The sequence below is a fragment of the Orussus abietinus genome, unplaced genomic scaffold (genome assembly GCF_000612105.2).
Source record: "Orussus abietinus isolate OABI.00-Male unplaced genomic scaffold, Oabi_2.0 scaffold115, whole genome shotgun sequence".
In the NCBI taxonomy this organism is placed as follows: domain Eukaryota; kingdom Metazoa; phylum Arthropoda; class Insecta; order Hymenoptera; family Orussidae; genus Orussus; species Orussus abietinus.
The window spans coordinates 18,429-41,027 of record NW_019394739.1 but is presented as its reverse complement, the minus strand read 5'-3'; the positions used below and the strand labels follow the sequence as shown (position 1 = coordinate 41,027).

At 49.9% G+C, this 22,599-nt stretch overlaps 1 protein-coding gene across 1 annotated transcript in view; it reads left to right on the top strand.

Moving 5' to 3' along the window:
* The window catches only part of LOC111673845, a gene marked incomplete at its 3' end in the record, with an annotated part of 208,512 nt that extends 186,222 nt beyond the window's left edge, over window positions 1–22,290 (top strand). The window contains exon 9 of the mRNA XM_023433147.1: window positions 22,261–22,290. Within this exon, the coding sequence (XP_023288915.1) occupies window positions 22,261–22,290 (30 nt within the window). The remainder of the gene's footprint in view (window positions 1–22,260) is intronic.
* Between the last annotated feature and the right edge of the window lie 309 nt (window positions 22,291–22,599).

Here is a 22,599-nt window from a genome sequence, read left to right as displayed (position 1 = left end):
AGGGGATTTTCCATTTGATTTAATGAAGTTTGACTTAAAAAATCGGAAAAGGCTACTTGAAAGGAGGGTAGCCAGCTTCGTCTCGCCTTTAGGTAGAGTCGGAGTAAACGAGGCTCGGCCGGTCGTTAACGCTGCCCCCGTTGGACGACGCTGGACGACGCTTAACGACGCCGAGCTAACGACCGAGCCGCGTTTTTCCCGGGGCCCGGCGAGGGGCACGATTTTCTAGGTTAGGCTTCCGTGGCGCGAACTATCGCGTCACGCCCCAATAAGTCGGCGGAGAGTCACGCTCGGTCGGGCCGTGCCTTAGCCGCGTGCACCTTTCACACCTGACGAGAGCCGGAGATGCGTCCGACGCCGTTTCGGGGCGTCGCGGCGACGACCGTCGATCCCCGCGAGAGTCCACTCTCTCCGATCTCGCTGACTAACTTTGGACCGCGCGCCTATCACAGCGTCTTTCCGTCAAACGCCTTCATATCTCAATTCCCGATAACGATGACAATATCATAAGTCATGATAAACGAATCGTTGCACCGACAGATGCAACGCTCGAAGACTCACCTAACTTAGCTGAGCTAGTCCTAGTGCACCTGAAAAGAAAGATCAGGCTCCCTTGATGAACATACTCAATCTACATTTTACCATACACCGCGAGTAAGAAAATTCATCGGTCCGAAGAAACATCTCGTTAATCCAGAAAATAATTATTTCACTCAAATTCGAAGGGATTATTATTCTTTGAATTAACAAGATGTTGCTTTGGCACCGTTCGATGAGATTTCTCTTTAGTTCGGGGTTTTTCTTTTTTGTCTTCTTTTTAGCGCACCGATGATAAGTGTTATCGAGTCTCAGTTTCTTCACCCAGTTCCTTTCGCGCCCTCTTACGGCGTTCACCACCTCGGTGCATCTCTGGTGCACCAAGGCCGATGCAGTTCTCGGTTTGGCGTCCGCGGCTCGCTGTTGCCAAGTGACCGGCCTCGGGCCGTGAGGATGCCGATTGGCCTCCGGTGAGGTGCATTGGAGGAAATTGTCTCGGGCACGGGTGTGCGTGCACTCGCGGCGCACGCGCGGTGCGTGCAGGGCGTCCTGCGCGCGCGCGATACACGCTCGCGTGTCGCCGAGCGGCGCGCGGATGCGCCAGCATGCAACGGATACGTGCCGCGAGTCAGGTGGCGGCATGCAGCAGCAGGCAGGAGCGTGCAGGAGCGTGCAGCAGCGCACGCCAGTAGCAGCCTCGACGAAAGTGCGCGTGCGCGGTTACGCCCGGTGAGGTGTTGCGCCTCCGGTGCAACGACTGCCCGCCGAACGTAAAATACGAGCCGTTAAGGAAACCGGGCGTTGCAGCTCGCAGTTGCACCGAGAGAGACGGACCGGAGGTTTAATTCGGACTGCCATTCGATTCCTGGACATTTCCAGGGATTTCACGTCGCTCGAAGCGCTCGTTTCACGAGGTTAAGATGATACGAAAGGGTCGTTCTCCCTATCCAAAGCGTCAGAATATTGATAAAACTTTTCCCCAAACTGGGCGCACCGAATCGTTTGACACTTCAGCTCGTGATCATGAAAGTTGCAAAGAAGAGCGTGGTGCTCATGAAATTTCAGTTTTCAAGAAAACTATGTATTGGTTCTAGTCTGGGATAAATATTGAAACGTTTCTATTAAAAATGAAAATTCATGAGGTCTACATAATCGCGTGCTGATGTTTCAAATGATTCGGTGAATCCAGTTTGGAGAAAAGTTTTTTGAATATTTTGACGTTTCACGCATATATATGTAGGGTCACTATATGTAGTGACCCTTTCATATCACTTTAAGGTCGCGAGCTCACCGATGGAGGTGGAGACGAAGAGGACTGATTAGGATCACATTTGCGATATCACGCCATAATTATGAATCGTATATCGAAGACGTGTGCGGCGCGTTTAACGGTGCGTTTTTGGGCTTGCGGTTAACGCGGCGTCGAAATTTACGGCGGCGTCGCGAATTATTCCGCGAGGTCTCCGTCACCCCAGTGGATGGCGAAGGGTCACGTACGGAGTGTAAATAGAATTTCGACCTCGGATTTCGAAAAGCCGTGGAAAATTCCGTGGGAAATTTTCGGTACTCCAGGGGGGTTTAACTCCTAGGAGAGGGTTCTTGTAAATTGAAGCGTGGTCTCTAGCCACCCACCACCCACCGTCTTGCTGGGGGCTTAATTCTTCTCCAACGCTGCTGCACCGTCGGCGGGGGTGCAGCCCTCTTTCTCCTTTCTATGCCCCCTCCCCCTCCGGTCGTCTAGCCGGTCTCTCGTCTCTTAAGCGAGCCCGTGTCGCACGGATGACCGAGCCAGTGGCTCGTGCATAAATATCCGACGGAGGATAAGCCGTGCTACGGTCTCCTCTCTTCATGTATTATTCACGGCCGACGAGCGATTATCGCCGCGAGCACGACGAAACGTCGGTAATTATTTCTACGGCGTCGTTGTCTCCCTCGCCGACTGCCGAGGTGGATCTCCACCCTTCCCGTTTCCAGCCTCCGCCTGGAAAATGACGCCTGCGCCATGAAAAACCGGGCTTACCTAACCTAATGTAACTTGAACTAACCTAACCTAATATAACCTAACTTAACCTAACCTAACCTAACCTAACCTAAACTAATCTAAACTAACCTAATCCACTCGTGGCGCGTTGGCGCAGACGTCGCCGCAGTGCCTCGTCTCGACGTGCACGCATTGCGTCGGGACCCTCGCTCCGTTGCTATGCGTTATTCGGGTCGGCACGTGTCTAATAAATTTTACCTGTCCGCGTCCACCTCCCGCGCCATGTTGGAACGTACACGAGGAGCACCCCTCGTACCAGGTGCTCCCGTGTTGCGCAATCGATCTCCGATCGAAACGCCCAACACTGCGGGATGGCCGATTCCGTAGCTTAAATTTCCCACTCGAGGTGCATTGTCGCGTGCGCGGTGCAACGGGTCTGCAACGCCCGTTTTCGGACCGTTCTGGCACATGCTGCTTATCCGCGCGCCCGCAAATTCATGTCGCATGCGGTACTTCGGGTGCCCTAAAATTTTCAAGTAACACCCTGGATAATTGCAATTTGTTCATAGTAGGAAATCACTTATCGGAACTCTGAGCTGTTATCGTCGTTTACGTGCCCTCCAAAATTCGCGCTTACCAAGATTACATTTCAGATCTTATCAATGGCGCTATCGCGTTTCCTCTGATACCTTGCGCGGTTCATTGTTCGTTAGCGTAACGATATGCAACGGCACTCGTGCGAGCTCGACACACATTGCATTAGTGCATCCTGAACCCAGGTCGCGATTTACGCCCCGCTCTTGCGTGGCGTGCGGGTACGTGCTTACGGTGCGTATTCCGCGTGCGTACACGCATCCCGCTGTTCTTCCGCTCGCTGATACCACGCTGTCTGTATGGACTGCTAGCGCATTCGGCCAACTTATCAGCATTTGTGTGGTTTAGGATCAGAAATGCATGGACGTGGATATCAGGAAGACCCCATCGCTTCGGTTGAGTCTCTTGAAAATTTTCTAAAAAAATCCAGAACTCAAGATTTTCAAAAGGTACCTCACTTTTTATCATCAACTCCCCAGGCTTCTTTGTTCACAGAGCTAGTCTTCTGTATACCATATTTGTATGCATTTCTTTATTTAATTTCACCCGAACGATGTGAGCGGTTTTCGCACCTCCAAACCTTGTCCTCGTGGAAACTTCTTTATACCATATTATTACACCATATTAATTTATCTGTTTTCAAGTGATATGTCAAGGAACAAATCTTATGACCACGTGTCCACTTCTTCCGGCTGTGGGGCATCTCTTCATCCCTATTCGGTTTCCACTTACGATTTCCTGCGGCACGCACGTTCTTTTCTCCACCGTCGTGCGTTTTAACCGCACACCTTGAGTGAAATTACACCACCGTGCCGTTTCCACTGCCGAACTCGGTTCCGGAAGGACGGCCACGAACAAGCGTGAACAAAAGTGGAACGAGGCGACTTCTCTTTGGCCTAACTCGAAGGAACCCCCCGAAAAACGTCGACAGTCCGTCCGGCCCCATTGTTCGGGCGTCCGCTCGCGGTATCGCAATTATAATACACAACGTACGTGCATAAGTGCGATATACCCCCCTCCCCGGATTCCGCGCTCTCTTTATTTTTCGCAGGCCGGACACACAGTATATTTTCGCAATGCATAACATTACCGCGTCCGCTGCATCTCCGTGTCATTGTTTGGACGCAGCCTGCATGACGGCCGCGCGTACGTGTGCGCCGGTGGCACCGCATGCGGAATACACGCGGAGGAATAAGGCCGATTCGGACACATCCGTACCGTGTCCGTGACGCATCCGTGCTGTGCACTCGGAAAAATAATTCACGGTCATAATACAATATTTCACTCGCTTCGGCAAATGGGCTGGAAAAATTTGTTAAAACGCCAAAGAACTGTTTTTATACGACAGAACCGAGGCAACGCTTACTCATGGTAGAGATATTTACTAGTGACTAGAAATTTGAAATCGCTTATTCGATATATATAATAGCGACAATAGCAAGTTTTATGGAGGAAGATGTGGTTGCGTCGACGGTTTCTTTCAATTGCCTTCAATTTTCGCTGTCAGTGCAATTGGTCCTGCGATAAGAGCCATCGATGCTATCCTTTGCTAAATTCTTTACTAAATGGACAAATGTCTTTTTTCTTTATACATAAACAGGATAGAAAAAAAAAATGTCTGAATAAACTTCACGCGCCTCCACCTTCTTCGCTCCTTCCGCGTCCGGAGCGCCGCGACGGCGACGGTCGCCGAGGGAAAGACTTCCCCGGGACTTCCCTTCTTCCCGAGGCACCCCTTCTGTCTCCACTGGGACCCGGCTCCAGATAATCTCGTGTGCAGACTTGATTTCCCTCCAGAATTGGACGTTAAGGCGATGGCCTGACGAGTCGGTGCGCTGAAAATGGACGAGCGGAGCGACGTCGGGCTCCTGGACGCCGGAGACGCTCTTCCGGGTCTCCGTCGTCGACGAGAAGACCCGGCAGACCCGCCGCGGAATTAAGGCGACCTTAATTCCTTATCCGAGCTCGTTCCACGAGAAGAAGTTCGGTCCGCCCGGCGTCATGGCGACTTCTTCGGGCCTCGTCCCGGCTTGGGGCCGAGGAAGATGACGAGGGCCGATAGCCTATCGGAACGGAAGACGTTGGTCCGAGAAACGCTCTGCGGTTTCCGACGGGATATCGCCGGTCGTTCAACTTCCAGAACGCCATGGAAATGCGCCCGTTTCGGTGCGGCCGGAGCAGGAAAGATGGCCGCAAAATGACGGCGCCGGAGCTGGATTAAGGCGATATGAAAATGACGTCCCAAGAGCCAAATGACATTTTTCTCCGAGCAGGGTGCACCAAATCGTTAAAAATTTTACCACGTGAAGTTGGAGGACCTAGCCAAGGTTTTGACTATCGTGAAATTTCAATTACGTACAGGATTGAAGTGTTGAAATATGAAATAGAAAAGATCTCTGACGACTGGCCTCTCGGATGCCTCTTTAGTGTCACCTTAAGTCCCTTAACTCCGAGGAAGTAAAGACTCGGAAATAATGTATATGCGAGGAGAACCTTGCCGGTTCCTTTCGCCTCGAATTAATATCTCGGTCCCGGTGTTTCTTAATTGTTTTTACAAGCGACAGGTAATGGGTTAATAAAGCTGCGAAGTTACGGTCGATCGGATGCCCGAGGAGCCGGCGTCTCGCTTTTTCGCGTTTCGCCCCCTCCCCGGCATCCGCGTCACAGTACGATAAACTCAATGGCCCTCAAGTTACATAATTGTATAATTGCCACTTGACTCTTGCCGGGCTGCGCAGTAATTCCGCGGATCCCCGGCGGACCCGATGAATTAATGAATTAATTGGAGTGTGCCACTGCGACTCGGCTCGATTCGTTATCCGCGCTCCGGCCAATTTAGCTGCGCCGTCTATGTGACGAAATGGAACTCCGAAAACCTATTTTTAGATGGGGTAAACTGCATCCACCATGTACTACATAGCGTATCATAAATGAACATAGTGAGGGATCGATATAGGTGCAGAAAATTAATCAACTATTATCGCCGGCGCGCTATCTTCCCTCGACACTCGGCCGATCAATATTCAGAGATTGGAGCAGGGTGGCGGTATAATGATATAAGCGATGCAAATGCCACACTGATGACAATAATAGGTTAGTAACGATATTTGCTGCGATTCGATGCAGTTCCCGTAAACGAGCTGCAGTACATACATACGGTCATATAATATGGACGAAACGTCGCGCGGGACGTGAAACAATATATAATAGTACCTCCCTCCACCTCACTCATCGCGTGGGTTGCGTCACCTTAAGATGAAGTGAAACACGTCGAGCAACTTGATCGACGCCGATAAAGAAGATTTTTCTAAATGCCTACGTTGTCGACGTTCGTTTTTATATCGACAGCTGTGTCGAATTATATTGAACATTGTACCAAATGGTATACTCCACCTGTCGTTTTCGTGCAATAAATATCAAGAAATCGAAGTGAAACTCCAGAAATCCTCTGGATTCATGCTTTCTGGGGTCCTAATTGACTGCAGAGGGACCCCCTGCGCCATCTGTGATTTCCAGGGCAATTAAATTTTCACGCCGAGACCTCGTATTACCATCGTTTTGACATAGAAGCGCATACAACACTTTTTTGCTTTTATCCCGTTCAAATGCGAGTTTATCGATTACCAGAGTGTTCTAAATTTTCGTAAAATTGTCCTGACGCTTTCGATTCTCATATCGGAGCCTTCGATAATTGTATATTGATCGAAATATGAGAGCTCGACGCCATTTTGGTTCTGGTCTGGATTGGGTTAAAAAATTTTTGAGAAAAATCCAAATTTTGAATGTATCAGGACAATTCTTAGATGATCAGGATTGATGTGTCAAGTTTCGGACAGTTCGGTCTAATACCCTTAAAAGAAAGTGTTGTATTCGAATCGACTGATTTGAAGGGGGCTTCACTTCACCTTAATCCGTTGATTATTGAAGAACAATAATTTTCCAGGAATTCACCTAGATGTCGGAAGTGAATGTTGCAATAAGCGGCCTGCAATAAACGCGTACCTCGAGACAATGCCGCGTTATTGCTCCCATTGTGTGCTTTACTTTTCGCCTCAGCATTACATGTTATGCGTAAAAACACACGTTCCAGACGTTACACAATTGCCGGGCATGAGTTAACAGCATACCACGTCACGTGAGGCCGAAGATACCCTGGTAATAGGATAGTAATAATGTTTACCGTGACTCCGCGCTGTATCCGTAATTCAGCTCGAAAGTGCATAGCACGCATAGAGGATACTCGACGCGGTGCATAGCGACGCGCATAGTAAGGTAATCCACGGCAAATGAGCATATCTACATACCCGAGCTGTCTGCATTACATCTCGTAAAATATTCACAAGTATTTCGGTAACGTCACCGACGTATCCACGGGTCGAACGGCGCTTCGAGTCCGTCGGGCCTTCGCGCTACCGGCGGCGGCCATTTTGAATCGCCGCGCAACTTCTGCAAGAGTTCAGCAAAATTACAGTTCACTTCTGAGTTGGCGACGCGTCTGGTGGCCCCGTTTCGTTTTCCCCCCTTTTTTTTCTCTCTCCAGTTTTTCTCACCCAAGACTGGATGTCTTGACGCCGCAGCTGACGACACTCTCCGCCGAGCTTGGTAATGATAACGACGGCTAATTTGTCCCTACGACCCGAAAGCCGGTAGTCGGGACGAAGTCGTCGAACGATAACGGGGCTCGTTATCGCGCAGAACAAAAGCGCGTATTTCTCGACCGGAGATGATGCAAAACCCTCGTAAGAAACGATTGGCCGCGATTGCGCACCGAAATGGCGAACGCGGAACGTTGCTGCGAGGTATTTTGCAACGCCCGTTCGAGAGGGAAATCGTTATCGTCGATGAGCTTCCCCGTGTTCCGTGAATTTATTACGAGCAACATTCGCGGCAGAATTATAATCGTCAAAATATCCAAACGCTAAAATGCATGGCTGTCCGTGTCGACCCGTAAACCGCGACTCTTTGAAAATCCTCATCGCAATTAGAAAACTCGATTTAACTCCGTCGAAGAAATTCATTTCTGAATTTCTTTATGGGATATTGTCGTCGCCTCGAATGTCTTTCGATATTTCGTGAAATATTGCGAGCTATGTCACGGGGGAGAGGCGGAATCCTCGAAATATCAAGACGATGCAACGCGTTCGTCCATCGGTATCAATCCGTCAGCTGCAGCTCTTCCGAAACCGTCTCCGTAATTAGAAGGAGAGGCAATTTAACGAGCAGTCCGACTGTACAACCGGTGCAACCCCGCTCGCGTGTTACACGCCTGTTGACCTATCGATTATGCTCGTTTAACGTACGCATTAAATCCCATCTGCCCGCCCACGGGGGCCGCGCTGCCCGGCGGGGATTTAAACGCCCGCGGCCGCAAAAACTTGGGTTAGCCGCCCCCGATGCACGGCCGCTTATTTAAATGCCTCCTTCCCATGTGTACTTACGCGGTCGCGTATTTAAACAGCACTTGAGTAACCCTTTCAAGCATCCATCCCCTATTCGTCACCCAACGACTCGTGTGAGTAAATTTCTCGACAACTTCCATTCGTCCTAATGATTTCGTCCACCTTGAGTGGTACTGTCGAAACTTCGACGATTTCGGTCCTGTGTCCACCCTGAGCATCGATCCACACAAGAATGTCCTCATGTGCGTCGATGACGGACAGCGTTTATGAGTGCTCAGAGCGTTTACACACACACAAAACCCACATTGGAGGTGGGTCCAGACGCGAGCGTCTCTGAGTTCACAAACGACGTGCGCGTTAATTCTTTTGTTCTCGAGATTGCGTTCCACTCTTAAAATCTTGATTGCTTCGACATCCACGCAGCATTCACGGAAAAATTCATCGCAATACCCACGAGGGACGAATAGTGATCATTCGCGCCCTAGGGGATACACACCCTAGACCCACGTCTAGATATTTTCGCACGGCACAGAAAAATGCTCCCGTCTGGACCCACTTTTACGCAACTGCACTTACGCGGGGATGCACCAGTTTTTGCCAGGTCTCGGGAGAAAAGGGAAGAGGGTGTTCGGCGACGTAATCCCGGAGGATCTCGAGGGAAGAAGGCGAGGAAAATGCGACATAAATCGTCGGGGCGTGTTTTTCGCAGACCCTGGAGACGGTGCATAGGGAAGGTTGGCCTAGGTCAGTACGATATGCAGGGTTAACCTCGTTAGGAGAGAAGTCGCCCCTGGATTCTCGCGTGTTTTGCGACTCAAAACTTTTTGACCGATCGCCCCTCTCTTGGTCTCCCTTTTACCCCGCGGGTCGTCGGACTCCCGCTTTCCCACCCTCGGAAATGTTTTCCCGGGAAATCGCCTCGTGGAAAACACGGAGAGAGAAAGAGGCAGGAGGCAGACGAGAGAGAGAAATGACGTCACTTCCGGGGCCGGATTGGCGGGATATTCGAGACGGTCGTTAACCTTTTTGAGCCACTTCGTCGTAGCGCGTCGAAACCTAACCTCACCCACCACCCCCTGGCCGCTATTCTTTGCCCGCTTTGACGAATCGACTCTGTTTCGAAAAAGCAAATGTACTTCTTGCCCGGATTTCTGCCCGATCCGCGATACATCTTCCCTCGGGGATTTATTTTTCCATCTCGCTCTGTCTTTAATAAATGCCTCTCTTTCGATCCCCCACGCGCTCTCCGTTTTTGCGGGTCGGCTGCTTCTACTCGGGTCTCGAAATTTCTACTGCTTCAAGTGAGAGAGAGATTTCCCTTATTTCTCGGGATTGGAATTTTTCTTGTAACCGCAGGGACCTACATGAAAATTGAGGGTTTTGGTTTTGATTAAAAACGGAGTTTCTAAAATATTTTGTATAAGGACCACCGGATTGAAGTCGTCTTTGGAAATCGTCACGCGTCGCCGCCGTCTTAAAGCGAATACACGAGCGACTCGTTATCAATGCGAACCTAAATGAAATTTAGGGGCCGTGATTTTCCGTTAAAGGTGGAGTTCGTAGAATATTTAGAGGAATGATCATCCGATTGCAGGGGTTTTCGGCAATCGTCACGCGTCGTCGCCGTTTGAAAAGCGAATACACGAGTGACTCACCCAGCTAAGAAGGGGAGTGGAGAGAAAGTTCGGCTTTGTTATTAAAATACCAGAACCGAGCGGAATGGATTTCGTGGGTATAAAAGTCGTCGGTTTTGTCGTCCGTGCACGACAGACCCAATTAACGGACTTTTTCGATAGTCGGATCGAGGAAACCGAGTCCGTAACGCGTTCGAATTACCGGCCGGTAATTCTCGGCGGCGGTCATTCCCGGCCTTAACGGCAGACGTAAAATCGTTCGGGCAAAAAGTCCCGCGTAAAAAGCCCACTTCGGCGCGGCAGATAAAGTCCCCGGCAATTGCTTAGCACAGCCGTTAATTTGCTGTATAAATCGCGGCGGCATTAATTACACATATTCGCGTGTTACTCCGAGACAGCGGCACGTACCGGAGAAAGAAACTTAACGACACGGTAACGGATTCCGAATCGCGTCACCGATGAGAAAAACCTCCATTAACCGGGGAAAAGAATGGAAAACTCGCGTCCTGGGTCTCCTTTCCATGCGGCGATTTTCATTTCAGTTATCTTACTAGGGGCTTCTCCCACGGATATGGGGAAAACTCCGTGTTTCGCGAGGTGAAACCGTTCTTCACCCGATCTCCTATCGGGAAATTAAAGATGGCGGCTTTCTGGAGCGAGACGCGGTCACGTGGTCGGCCGCCGCGCTCGGCTGCACATTTTCATTTAGCCGCCAGTGATAATCGCAAATAGACCTCGCGATGTAATCGCTCCCGAGCGTTACGTCAGATTTCCAACCTACGGAGAAGGTGGCGTTATCCGCCGGTCACGTGGCGGCGCACGCCGTTAATTCCCCCGTTAATTACTCCGTTTCGGGGCGCCTTATGAAACCGCGGCGGAACAGCCAGACGCGGCCCATCCGTCGCGTAATTAACGGGACCGAGATCTATTTTAAATCCCTCTAAAGACCCCGATTCAATGGATCGGTTTTTCTTCTTTTTCTTTTTTCGAACGACTCAATTTCCTCGAGCTTCCCAGATTTACCAAAGCGCGCCGGCGGCGCTGCAGTCGCGCCGAATCTCGTTACTAAGGATAAACAAACGAATGTCAGATATTTTCATTAACTCGCATTTCCCATCTACCCTGAGAAAGTAATTTGGCTGACTCAAGAAAAATAAAATATGCACTGCTGCAACAAAATCCTAAGATCAAATACGTCCCAAGAAATGTCAGGAAGAGTAAATTAAATTTTTGTTCCCAACGAAATAATTATTTCTTGGGATTATATATGATTCAGGCAACAATATATATACTTGTTTCAGTTAACTAGTCTCTTTTCCCAGTGTACTTAAACCTTAAATATATTGAATTTATATATTACTGTGTTTTTTTTATAGGGTGTAGGTTCGATGCTTTTTTTTTTGTATGCGAGTGATAAGTAAAAATATGGGCCCTGATTCTATCGCGTCTGCTTTTCTTCGCCTTTCTTCGTCCCGAGAATTTCATTTCGAGTAATCAGGGAGACGAAGGAGATGTTCCATCGATCGATCGGAGATCCCGATCGGGTTCTTAATCTACAAAGTGCCGAGAACCTAATGGCCCATCCCCGCCACCGAGGGGACATTAATCTCACGCGACCCGGGTTCGGTGATAACCGTATCGCTCGATAGCATCGGACGTTAATGCGTCGTTTAACGAATGCAAGAGCGCAACCATTCCGCTGTGCACAGTAGAACGTGTCTACGTGTTTACGAGCTGCGGCGAATCTTAACCTAGTTCGTCCGCCATCTTGGAACGCACGTTTCTTCCACGTCGGAACGTTCCTCTTAAAGGAAGCCACAAGAGACGGGTCGAAAAACGGAATGAAAAGGGGAAAGAAAAAGAAAACATAAAAAAAATGGTAAACTGCTCCCGCGATGAATTAAACTCGGAATTTATTCCTACGCAGTGCCGTTTTCCCGGGCATTCCTTTCCGGAATTCCCGGGGCACTTTTAATTGCGCCCTGCCCGCGCAATTGGAGGAATCTTTCAGGAATTTCAAAGGCATCTGATTACGCGGCGCCACGTGGCACGGCGATATATCCCCGGTGAAAAATTGTAGCGTGTCCGCACGCGGTTTTAAACCGCAGAGGAATTTTATCCCGCGAGGTGGGAGCACTTTAGATAATGAAAGTATCGCCCGGTTGGAATTCCTTTTAATTGCTTATTAATGAATAACGCAGCAGGGCCGATTTCTTTCCCTCCTAAGCCAGGGCGGATTCGACGACGAATTACGTATTCGCCGCTCGTGGCTGGAGTTTTAATAGCGGTCATTAACTAAATTACCTAGCCGATTAAGATCTCTTATCGTCGCTGTTAGAAACTCCCGAGGTGGTACCGATGGCGTCCGATCACGTGCCCACGTGGCTTCGTGATTGAAACGTTTCGATCGATTTCTTATGCGGCCGATTATCGGCGTCCCTTTGGTTCGAGCTATTGGGAAGATCCCTTATCGATAAGGTCCTGACCGACGAATCGACCAAACTCTGCCTTGTCTTAACGGGCACGTAAAATTCGACATTTACCTCGGGCAATACTTCCCCCACGAGGTTTCTTCTTATTATTTAAGCCGTAATGTATTTCTTTTCCTCGCTGATAAGAACTGCCGAGATAGTCGCGTCGATCTCGTAGGGCACTTAAATCCGACATTTTCATTGGGCATCTTTTTCCCCGCGAGATTCCTTATTATTTAAGACGCAATATATAGTTTTTGCGAGGGCGTATGTACCGTTCCGGCATTCCTCGATCCTCGTCCAATAAAGAACAGACTGGACCATCTCGGTGGAACGAGATGAAGACGTGAGCTGATAAAAAGCCGAATATCGGACGCGGCCGATTAACGATTCGATATAAACGGTTAAGGTGAAGTGAAACCCCCTTCAAATCAGTCGATTCGAATACACCACTTTTTTTTAAGGGTATTAGACCGAACTGTTCGAAACTTGACACATCAATCCTGATCATCTAAGAATTGTCCTGATACATTCAAAATTTGGATTTTTAAAAAAATTTTTTTAACTCAATCCAGACCAGAACTAAAATGGCGTCGTCATATTTCGATCAATATACAATTATCGAAGGCTCCGATATGAGAATCGAAAGTGTCAGGACAATTTCATGACAATTTAGAACACTCTGGTAATCGATAAACTCGCATTTGAACGGGATAAAGGCAAAAGAAGTGTTGCATGCGCTTCTATGGTAAAACGATGGGAATACGAGGTCTTGAAGTGAAAATTTAATTGACCTGGAAATCGCAGATGGCGCAGAGGTCCCTCTGCAGTCAATTAGGGCCCCAGAAAGCATGAATCCAGAGAATTTCTGAAGCTTTACTTCGATTTCTTCATGATTATTGTACGAAAACGACAGGTGGAGTATGCCATTTGGTACAATACCCAATATAATTCGACACAGCTGTCAATATAAAAACGAATGTCGGCAACGTAGGCGTTTAGAAAAATCTTTATCGACGTCGATCAAGTTCCTTGACGTGTTTCACTTCACCTTAAATGGTCGGAGCTCGTCCACGAGGGTGCAGGGCGAGATTACGTCCTCTGGGAGAGGATATCTTGTAGAATATGGACCTGCAGCATCCCATGACTCTCATTAGCTGGCACGAGCACATCTCTCTTCACGAGACGAGCCGGCGAGGAAAGCAGCGCTCACGAGGTCGCAAAGCGACCAAAACGATCTCTCGGGGGGATTCCTCTGGAGAGACTTCCGATCGGGTGAGTTCCGCTCCGAGGATGCCTGGGAAATCGATTATCCTCGCTTCGTTAGCCAATACATTTCATTTGTCCGGCACCATGTATCTGTCTTTGACATACACGGGGTGACTCGCCGTCTCGAAACTCGGCTGTATTTCGCGCCAAGTATATTTGTGTGAGGAGAACTCGCAGCCTCTTTCATCTCGATAACAAGCGACGCCTAAGTCTAGAGTTCTTTAAAACGTTTCCTTTTCTCGCAAAAAAAAAATGTTCATGTGTAGCACTCTCACGCGTAAAGAAACTCGGCAGCGTTTCACACCGAACACGTTTATGCGAGGAGCCAAGTACACGTCCAGACACGCGCTAGATTTGAGAAAAGACACCTGTCTTAGGATATATTCCGATGTACTTAGGCTTTTTTTATTTTTCGCGAGGAAATTTTCTTCTAGGAAAATGAACTTTTAAGAAAATTTAAGGCCTGGCGAGTTGGACAAGGAGGAGATTTTTCTGAGGAAGACGGAATTTCCGGAGATAACCTGAGACGGGGCTGATTTAGCCCATTCTGGAGGCTTCGTCACCTCGATTTTGGAATCGCAAATGTAAACGGTCGGCCGAATTCAAACGGTCTTCCAACGCTTTTGGAACGCGGCGAGCTCGCTCCTTCCTCTCGCATCGCCGAGTGGGTCTTCGATGAAATCCTGAAGTCGATGAAACGGATGAGGATGGTCGATCTCCCACGCGAGGAATCGACTCCTCTCTCGGTCTGGACCTGAGCCAACCCACAGGTGCAGTCACCTCCGTGCAGAATGCACCGCGCTCAACGCCGCCTCGCGTGTTATTTACGGCGCGGTGCGCCTCTCTTGTCGTCGGTTACCGAGCTCCAGGGATTTCGCGAGCACGGAGCGGTACAAACGACGCCAAAGCGTCTCCTGGGAGGTCGTCTTCTCCGTAGAAATCTGATCGAAATCGCCGAAATCTTCCCCGTCCGTGAAAAATACCGAAAACCCTTCGAATTTCACACCTAACCACTCTCTAGGATAACAATATTCTATTTGTCTGCAGAGATTTTACCAAAGGCGCGGAATAAAATTCCTGGGAGCACAGGTAAAAAAGTACTGGAATGAATTTATGAGACTTGGAACCCTATTTACAAAAAAAAAAAAAATCCCTAAATTCGCGATAAGTTCGATCAGTCGACACTTCGTGATGTCACTGGCGTTGGACTCGTTCTGTACTTGTGATTTCGGAGGGGAGTGGTTTTACGAACATTTCCAACGGCGCGATTCGAGTGAAATTTGAGGGGAATTTCGGGACGCCTTGCGGGAGATTTCAGCATCCCGCAATCGTATTCACAAGGTGTCACGGTTGAGATGGGTAGCCGGGAAATGGTCCGTCCGATGACGGGTTGAAAGTTCGGGTTTTCCAATTTTGTCCGGCATTCATGAAAGTATAACGAGGACTGTCACCAGGGGGATTTTGACATCTGCTCGGTCGCCACAGCTGCGACTCTTTTTTTATTCCCTTTTTCCTTTTTTCTTTCCCTCCTAATCGGGGCGCACTCTTTCCTGTGCAATTCCCTACGTGCCGGAAACGCGCCGGTTGCGTGCCGGCGAGAGACGACGCATTGTTCGCGGGGATTTTGACTTTAAAATCGGCACGTGGGAACGAGAGTTCCTCCTAGAGCAATAGATCCCCCTATTCCGGGACTTTCTTCGTTAATCTCGATATCGCGTGTAAATTTCTACGTCGCCGATGCGTCGCGTGACAATTACGACTGCGCGTTTTACCCGCGGAAGGAGGTCGAGAAGAGAGCTCGACTTCCGGTTTACTCGAGTGCACCGAGAGGCGAGAATTTCTTTACACCTGACACTTCTCGGGGAAACTAACGAAAATCCGTTTTTTGCCAAGATTTCGGTGGGTAGAATTTTTAAACGCGATGTCGCTTGTTCCCAGGACGCTTGGAATTATTTCGAGCCCCTGGAGACTTTAATGCCGCATCTTGGACATTCGTGGGCACACGTGTGTAAGATCTTATGTCCTCCCTAAAGATAGAACATTTCCAGCCGAATGGAGGAAGTCGGTGCAATAATGCGAGCTTTCCTTTGGGCCCTTTGTGCCGGTAATTGGCGGCGGAGCGTTTTACCTCGCGGCATCTGGTAACGCTTCTGGGGCTCGTGTGCGCGGCCATTGTGGACGTGACCTGAGCTCTCTTGCCCCGTTCCCGTCGCGGAAATTGGAGCCGGAACGTTCCCGAAAGCGGCGCTTACGGTATGTACGCGACCTTTAAAACCTTCTTCCTACCATCATTGATGTACTCCTCCATAAAATGACAACCCTACGATAAATCGCGGCGATAAATTCTTGCAACTCGACCACTACATATTTATGGATGAAAACTCGATTTAACGGCACAAATTCCGAGTCATTGCAGATTATCGTTACTTGTGTGGCTATCGTTACCTCGTTTACGCGACTCGAGACGCACCCTTATATGAAATCACGAGATGAATTAATTGTCGATCGCAATAATCGAAATAACGCGACCAAAATGTATTTATCTATGAAAACTCGATTTAGCGGCTGGAATTCCGAGTCATTGCAAATTATCGTTACCTCGTTTACGCGACTCGAGGCGCACCCTGGTATGAAATCACGAGATGGATTAACAGTCGATCGCGATTATCGAAATAACGGGGCCAAAATGCATTTATCTATGAAAACTCGATTTAGCAGCTCGAATTCCGAGTCATTGCAAATTATCGTTACCTCGTTTACGCGACTCGAGACGCACCCTAATATGAAATCACGAGATGGATTAATCGTCGATCGCGATAATCAAAATAACGCGGTCAGAAACCGCTAAAAAGTCATTCCCAGGCGCGACAAGATCTCAACCTCGGCGAAAGGTGAGAGAGAAAAAAATGATTGAAGGCATTAGTTCATGCTCTCGGGCGGAATTGCTGTCGCGGAGAGCTGCAATTCGAGGCGGTGCACGAAGGCACCGGCCGGCTATTGAGAAAGGTCATGGAGGGCGTTGCACTTGAAAGAGTGCAGCCTCTCGAGGGCGGTGCAACGCTGCGAATGCACCGTTTCCGTTGTTCCGCGAGTAAGGAGTCCTGAAGAGCACTAAAGTTCGAAAATGGACCTCGAGGTGCACCGAACGGGGCGACCTCGGTCGGTAAGGAAACCGAAGTGCACTGCAGATCGAGAAGAGGAAGGGAGAGGAAGAGAGAGTGGAGAACCATCGCAGTCCTATGGGGAAGACCGCGCTAATCATGGCTTCTGAAGAGCTCTGCAGTACCGACCGGGAACCCCGAAGTGACGCGGCCTGCACCCTTGCATCGCTGCACTTCGGCAACCCCTAAGACCCAGGAGCCCCAGGAAGGCGAATGCACCGAGAAAATGGGAAATCCTAATGCGAGGTCGCAGTCCTGCCGAAGGACACCCCAGCGACTCGGAAGAACGGCCATTGTTGGCGCTCCGAGTGCGTCCTGCGTCCTGAATTCCTCCAGAAGGAGGGAAAAGAAGTATAAAGTGCACTAAGGAATCCCGGGTACAAGGCCGGCGGGTCGTTAGCGTTTAATAATTACAGGTTTGAGATTCTAGATAGAAGGCTTTCGTGGAACCTCGACGATTCACTTAATTAGGGGACGTTCGAAGAATTCTCGGGATTTCCGAGGTTCGAGACTCGAAGAATTTTCTGGGCATTTCCTTTGGACCTTGTCCAGGGAGAGCCGATGTGGCGAGGAAATATAAACGTCCGCCACGATGTAGGGGTTCTTCGAGGGTATTTTCCCGACCAAGGGGCACGGTCCATTGTTGGGGCTCGTATTCTCGATCGAGGTGCATCCCGGTGCATCCTATGAGCCTCTTTGTTCCCCGAAAGACCGCTGCTCGGTACACCGCCGTCTAACCTCACTTTCTGCAGCCAACCGGTCTCGTGTTGTACGACCTTGCGGCTCCGTGTTTCACGACAATGTCCCGGGCTCGAAGTGGTCGTCCTTTCAGCGGCGGGCCAACAAAGGACTCTTTCAAAACTGAAACAATCATCTAGGCCATTGACGAGGCTCCTAATGCTTCGGCCATGCCATCTGCCGAAAGTTAGGCCACGTTAACCTCGAGTCGCCAAGTTACGTAATTTGTGAAGCAAATCGTTTCATCGGGCAACAATGGCGTCTTTCTCATATTTAGGTGCCTTTTCTTCCGAAAGATCTCCGCAGGAGCTCGAGGACCCTCTCGAAAAAATCCCCGAGAATTCCCCAGGAGAATCCGAAAACCCCTGGTTTCGAGTTTCCCCTGGAGCCGACCGGTTGGCTCACTTTCCCTTAGAGCCGATCCCGAACTCGCCCGATGGGCCGATTAGCTCTCCATTGTCGTGGAAATGAAATTCGACGCGTGACGTGCATCTGGCGTCGCGACGCCGCTGGAAAAGCGACGAGAGGACCTCGCCTTCTCCTTAGTAGTTTCCTCCTCTCCTCGTTCGAGCCGATCATTATCGGTGTTTACTTTTCTACCGGATTGACTGCAAAGAATGGGCACGCATTCGGAACACCCGCGTTGATGGGGTTAACGGGTCGTCGTCCCGGGAAGTGGCGGAATCACGGCCAGCTGTCGGCGGGACAAAGGCATCCTGGAGAAAGGATTCTCGCGTTTCCAGGGCGTGATTTATCCCGGTGGCCCTTTTCAATCCCGCAAATTCCCTTTTGACGTCTGTATCTCCAACAGACGGCGCCGAAATCGGGACGCTCCTTTCTAGCGATGGGCAAATGCATGATTCAAGGCTGGAAATTTGCACTCTTGCAAGACCAAGACCAACACCATGACAATCTTGGTTTTGTCATCATGGTCATCACTATTGGACTCATTCTACCGCTCAGTAATGTCTACATACAAAACCATGACCAACACCGTGATAATCTTGGTTTTGCCATCATGGCGATCACTATTCTACCTCTCACTGATGAATGAATACAATACCAAGACCTACACCATGATAATCTTGGTCTTGCCACCATGGCCATCACTGTATCGCCCATCATTACCTTTCACTGTTGATTAAATACAATACCAAGACCTACACCATGATAATTTCCGTCTTGCAATTATGGTCATCACTATTTTGCTCTACTGATGAAGGCGGGTCAAAAAGAAGGCCCCGTTAAAAGTTCCCCTGAAAACGATCCCGCGGATCCCCTCGATTTCTTCGGTATCCCTCGATTTTGAACACAGCCTCGTTAGTTCGCGAACCCGCGACCGTAACGAGAAAACTTTCCAAGATGTCCAGCCGAGCTCGTGGTCACTTCTTCCCCGCCTCCTGTTTTCACGGAAGAAACGGCCGAAAGTGAAGCCAAAGCCGAACGACAAACCCCGCGCCAAAGCGACTGGAGTAGGAAAACATTTTCGAAAGAACCGACGCGTCTCTGTAAACGCGGCAAAGCTCGCGTTAAGTCGCCGCTGTGCGCGAGCAAACAGGTCGCTTGCTTACAAAGGAGCCCTTTATTCCGGGCCGAAAACACATCGGCCCGTTTCCGCTGACATTGCCTCCTCTCCGCGATTTTTCAGCCCGATATTGAGGTTGGAAAAAAAAACAATTTGGACCTGGTGTATATTAAATATTAACCGTGAACCATGAATTCGGTGCAACTTATTCACGCGGGAAACCTTGAATTTTGTGGGGATTTTTGTATTGCTTTTCCAAAAGTCCCCATCGGGCCGAAAAACCGCCAGACGCTTCGCCTCATTTTTCTTTATAGCCTCGACGAAGCTCCCTCGATAGTAATAAATGTTACAACAGCTCGTATCAATTTTTATCTTACGATCGATTAACTACTCCCCGTAAAAAGCAACTCTCTTCGCGGAGCGTAATAAATGTTGCCTACCCGGCGTGCTCGGTTGCTCTCGTTCTCTCCGAGTTCCGGCCAATGGACCAACCGAGGTGGAATTAACGATGGCGCACGTGGACCTCGCCAAGATCGAAGCCCTCGGGATCCGGCCATTCATGAAACCGTGACCCTACTTCTTCCCGTAAACCTGTTACCCCCTTCGTTAGGAAGAGGCATCGAGGAAAGAGGTGGGCAACGGTCGTTAGCGAGTCGAACTCGGGCGACGGGACGATCGGAGGTAACCGTGGAGCCCTACCCTTGTACAAATTGGACATGGAAATGGTTACTTGAAAAGTGTGGAATTTTTCCAAAAGGTGGATTTAATTATCGAGGGTTTCCTTTCGGTCGGTTCGAGGATCGATTCTGGTTCGACATTACGATACGATGATCGGGTGCAACCGTGTACCCCATCCCAACGTAAATTGAATAAAAAGTAGTAGCGACTTGAAAATGTAAGGTTTTTTTAAAATGGGATTAAATTATCGAGAGATTCATTTTAGTCGACTCGAGGATCGGGTCTCGTTAATGTCCGTTGGATCCGACGGCGACTCCGCTAATTGGCTTCTGCCCCGGCTCCAGGGGGAAGAAGAGGAAGGAGCCGGGGATCCTCGGAGCGTGCAGGACCAGCGAAACGGGTTCCCCTCGGTGCTTTTTCCCTCCCATTGATACGTGTCTTCGACTCGTTTCCGGTAGAAAGGCGCCGCGACGCACGGCACCGGCGTAGGAAGTGACGAAGCGGCAGCGCCGTGCCAATTCGCTTTCACCTTAGCACCGCCGGCTCCAGGAGAAAGAGGACGCTCGATTTGCGCCGGGCGGAAGGGGAAGGAGTTCCTCTCTTTGTACCGGGGAGTCATTTATTTCCCTTCTTCCGCCTCCGCTCCTTCTCTTTTCAATTTTCGGCCGCGCGCCGAACCTCGCCGCCCCGAAAAGGGCACGCTTCCAACTTCCGACTTCCGGCCTGGTCGCGTCGATCGCTAATACGGAGGCGCCGCCATTTTGTCCAAAATGGCGCGCCCCAAACGATCAACCAACACGCTAGCGTTAATTCACCGATGTCGATGCATGCCCCCGAATTAAATCTGCGATGCAACTCGTCCGGCCGTGCACCGCAAATCCCCGATTTTCCAGGAATTGTGGCGGATACTTTTCCAGGAATTATGCCACATACTTTTCCGGGAATTATGCCGGATACTTTTCCAGGAATTATTCCGCCGGGTCACCGATAGGCGCCGAGGCGCGCGCATAAATTAGACATTCTAAACGTCGACGCGGTGCAACTTCCGCTGCACATGCATCGGGATGGCTGCTAACGGATTCCGCAAAACGCGCGTTTAAAGTGGAGTCACTTTCGTGGAGTCTTCACGGACATCGCGCTTACAAATTAGACTTTGAAAGCCACACTAATGGCCGAGCTCGGCTGGGAACCGACGGCGCGCGTGCAGGTGCAGCGCATGCACTCGGCTGCATGTGCACCTCCTACGGCCCGAGTGTCAGCCGCGGCGTACGTGCCAATCTCACGCACCCTGGGGAGAATTACGACTTTCCCTTATTTATAGTTATCGCCTTTTAAGTCGCGCCATTTCAGCTCGACGCCCTCCGACTGGCCGCGGTTGCCATGCGATCGCGTGGTGTCACTTAACACGCAATAATTAATTAAAAACGGGGGCGTCGATAGCGAATCTGGTCCATTTCTTATTTCCTTTTTTCCTCAATGAAAGTACAGTGTCCTGAAAGTGGCGACTGAGGTCGCTAATGAAACTTTCTCACATGAATGTAAAGACCCTAAGGACGGTCCCGACACCCATGAAAAAAATGAAATTTCGCGAGTTTCAAGACCTTCATCAGGACCTCCATAATCACATTTACACATATTTTGACTTTTTGATACATATATTTATATATGACACTTTCATAACAACTTAACCCTTATAATCCCGACCGAAGTCGTTAGCACTTTGAAAACGACGATATATCGTTGTTCGGCACTAAAAGGGTTTAGTGTCTGTTTTAGCGCCGAGCGATTATCCCGATAACTGATAATGGTACGTTTTTTAACGGGGCGAGTGCGTTCCAGATGGCAAAGAGGTCTTCCCAGGGAGAAGGGTTTTCCGGAAGTGAAGGTGGGCGTAGGTCGGCGGCCTGGAAACGGGACGTTTCGATCGCGAAGGTGGGTGGCGTTCCTTAGCGGAAACGTGCGATCGCTCGCGGCTTTGTGCCGCGAAAGTGCGCCACTCGAAGTACTCCCTTCTCGCGCAGCGGCGCAGTTCTTACCCCCGGCGGATTGAAAATGGCGGGGCGCACTCCCTTTGACGGCGGGACGCGTAAAGGGAATTTTTTTTCGAGTACCTCTAGGGTACGGTGAGGCGCACCCGTAAAGGCGTCCATTCTCGCCCGGCCTCGGTGGCTCGGCGTCTTTCAGACACTCGGGACACACCTCGGTGTCTGAAAGGAAACTACGAATAGAATGTTTCGACGATAACGAGACGGTCCCTTTTTCTTTTGTTCCAGGGAGTTGGCACGATCTCCAAGCGGTCACCGGTGAGTACCCCTTTGAGCGATACTAGACGGTAAGGCGAACAGACGTGGGCAAACACGACGTTAGATAGGGAAAAGGAGACGAGAAGCGGAGACGCGCCACCCCAGGATACACCGAGGAGATCGGTTTCGGACGCGATTTACGGGCCGTTAGAGAGGAGCCAGGGGCTCGTTGCTTCAGGCTTTTCTCTAGGTTCACGCGAGCCCTACACGGTGCTCCCGGGTAGAATCTCGAAACTCCTCCGGGGAGGGAGTTAAGAGCGAGGGAAATCGCGAGGTGGCGACCGGACTACTCCCGGATAATGGCGGACC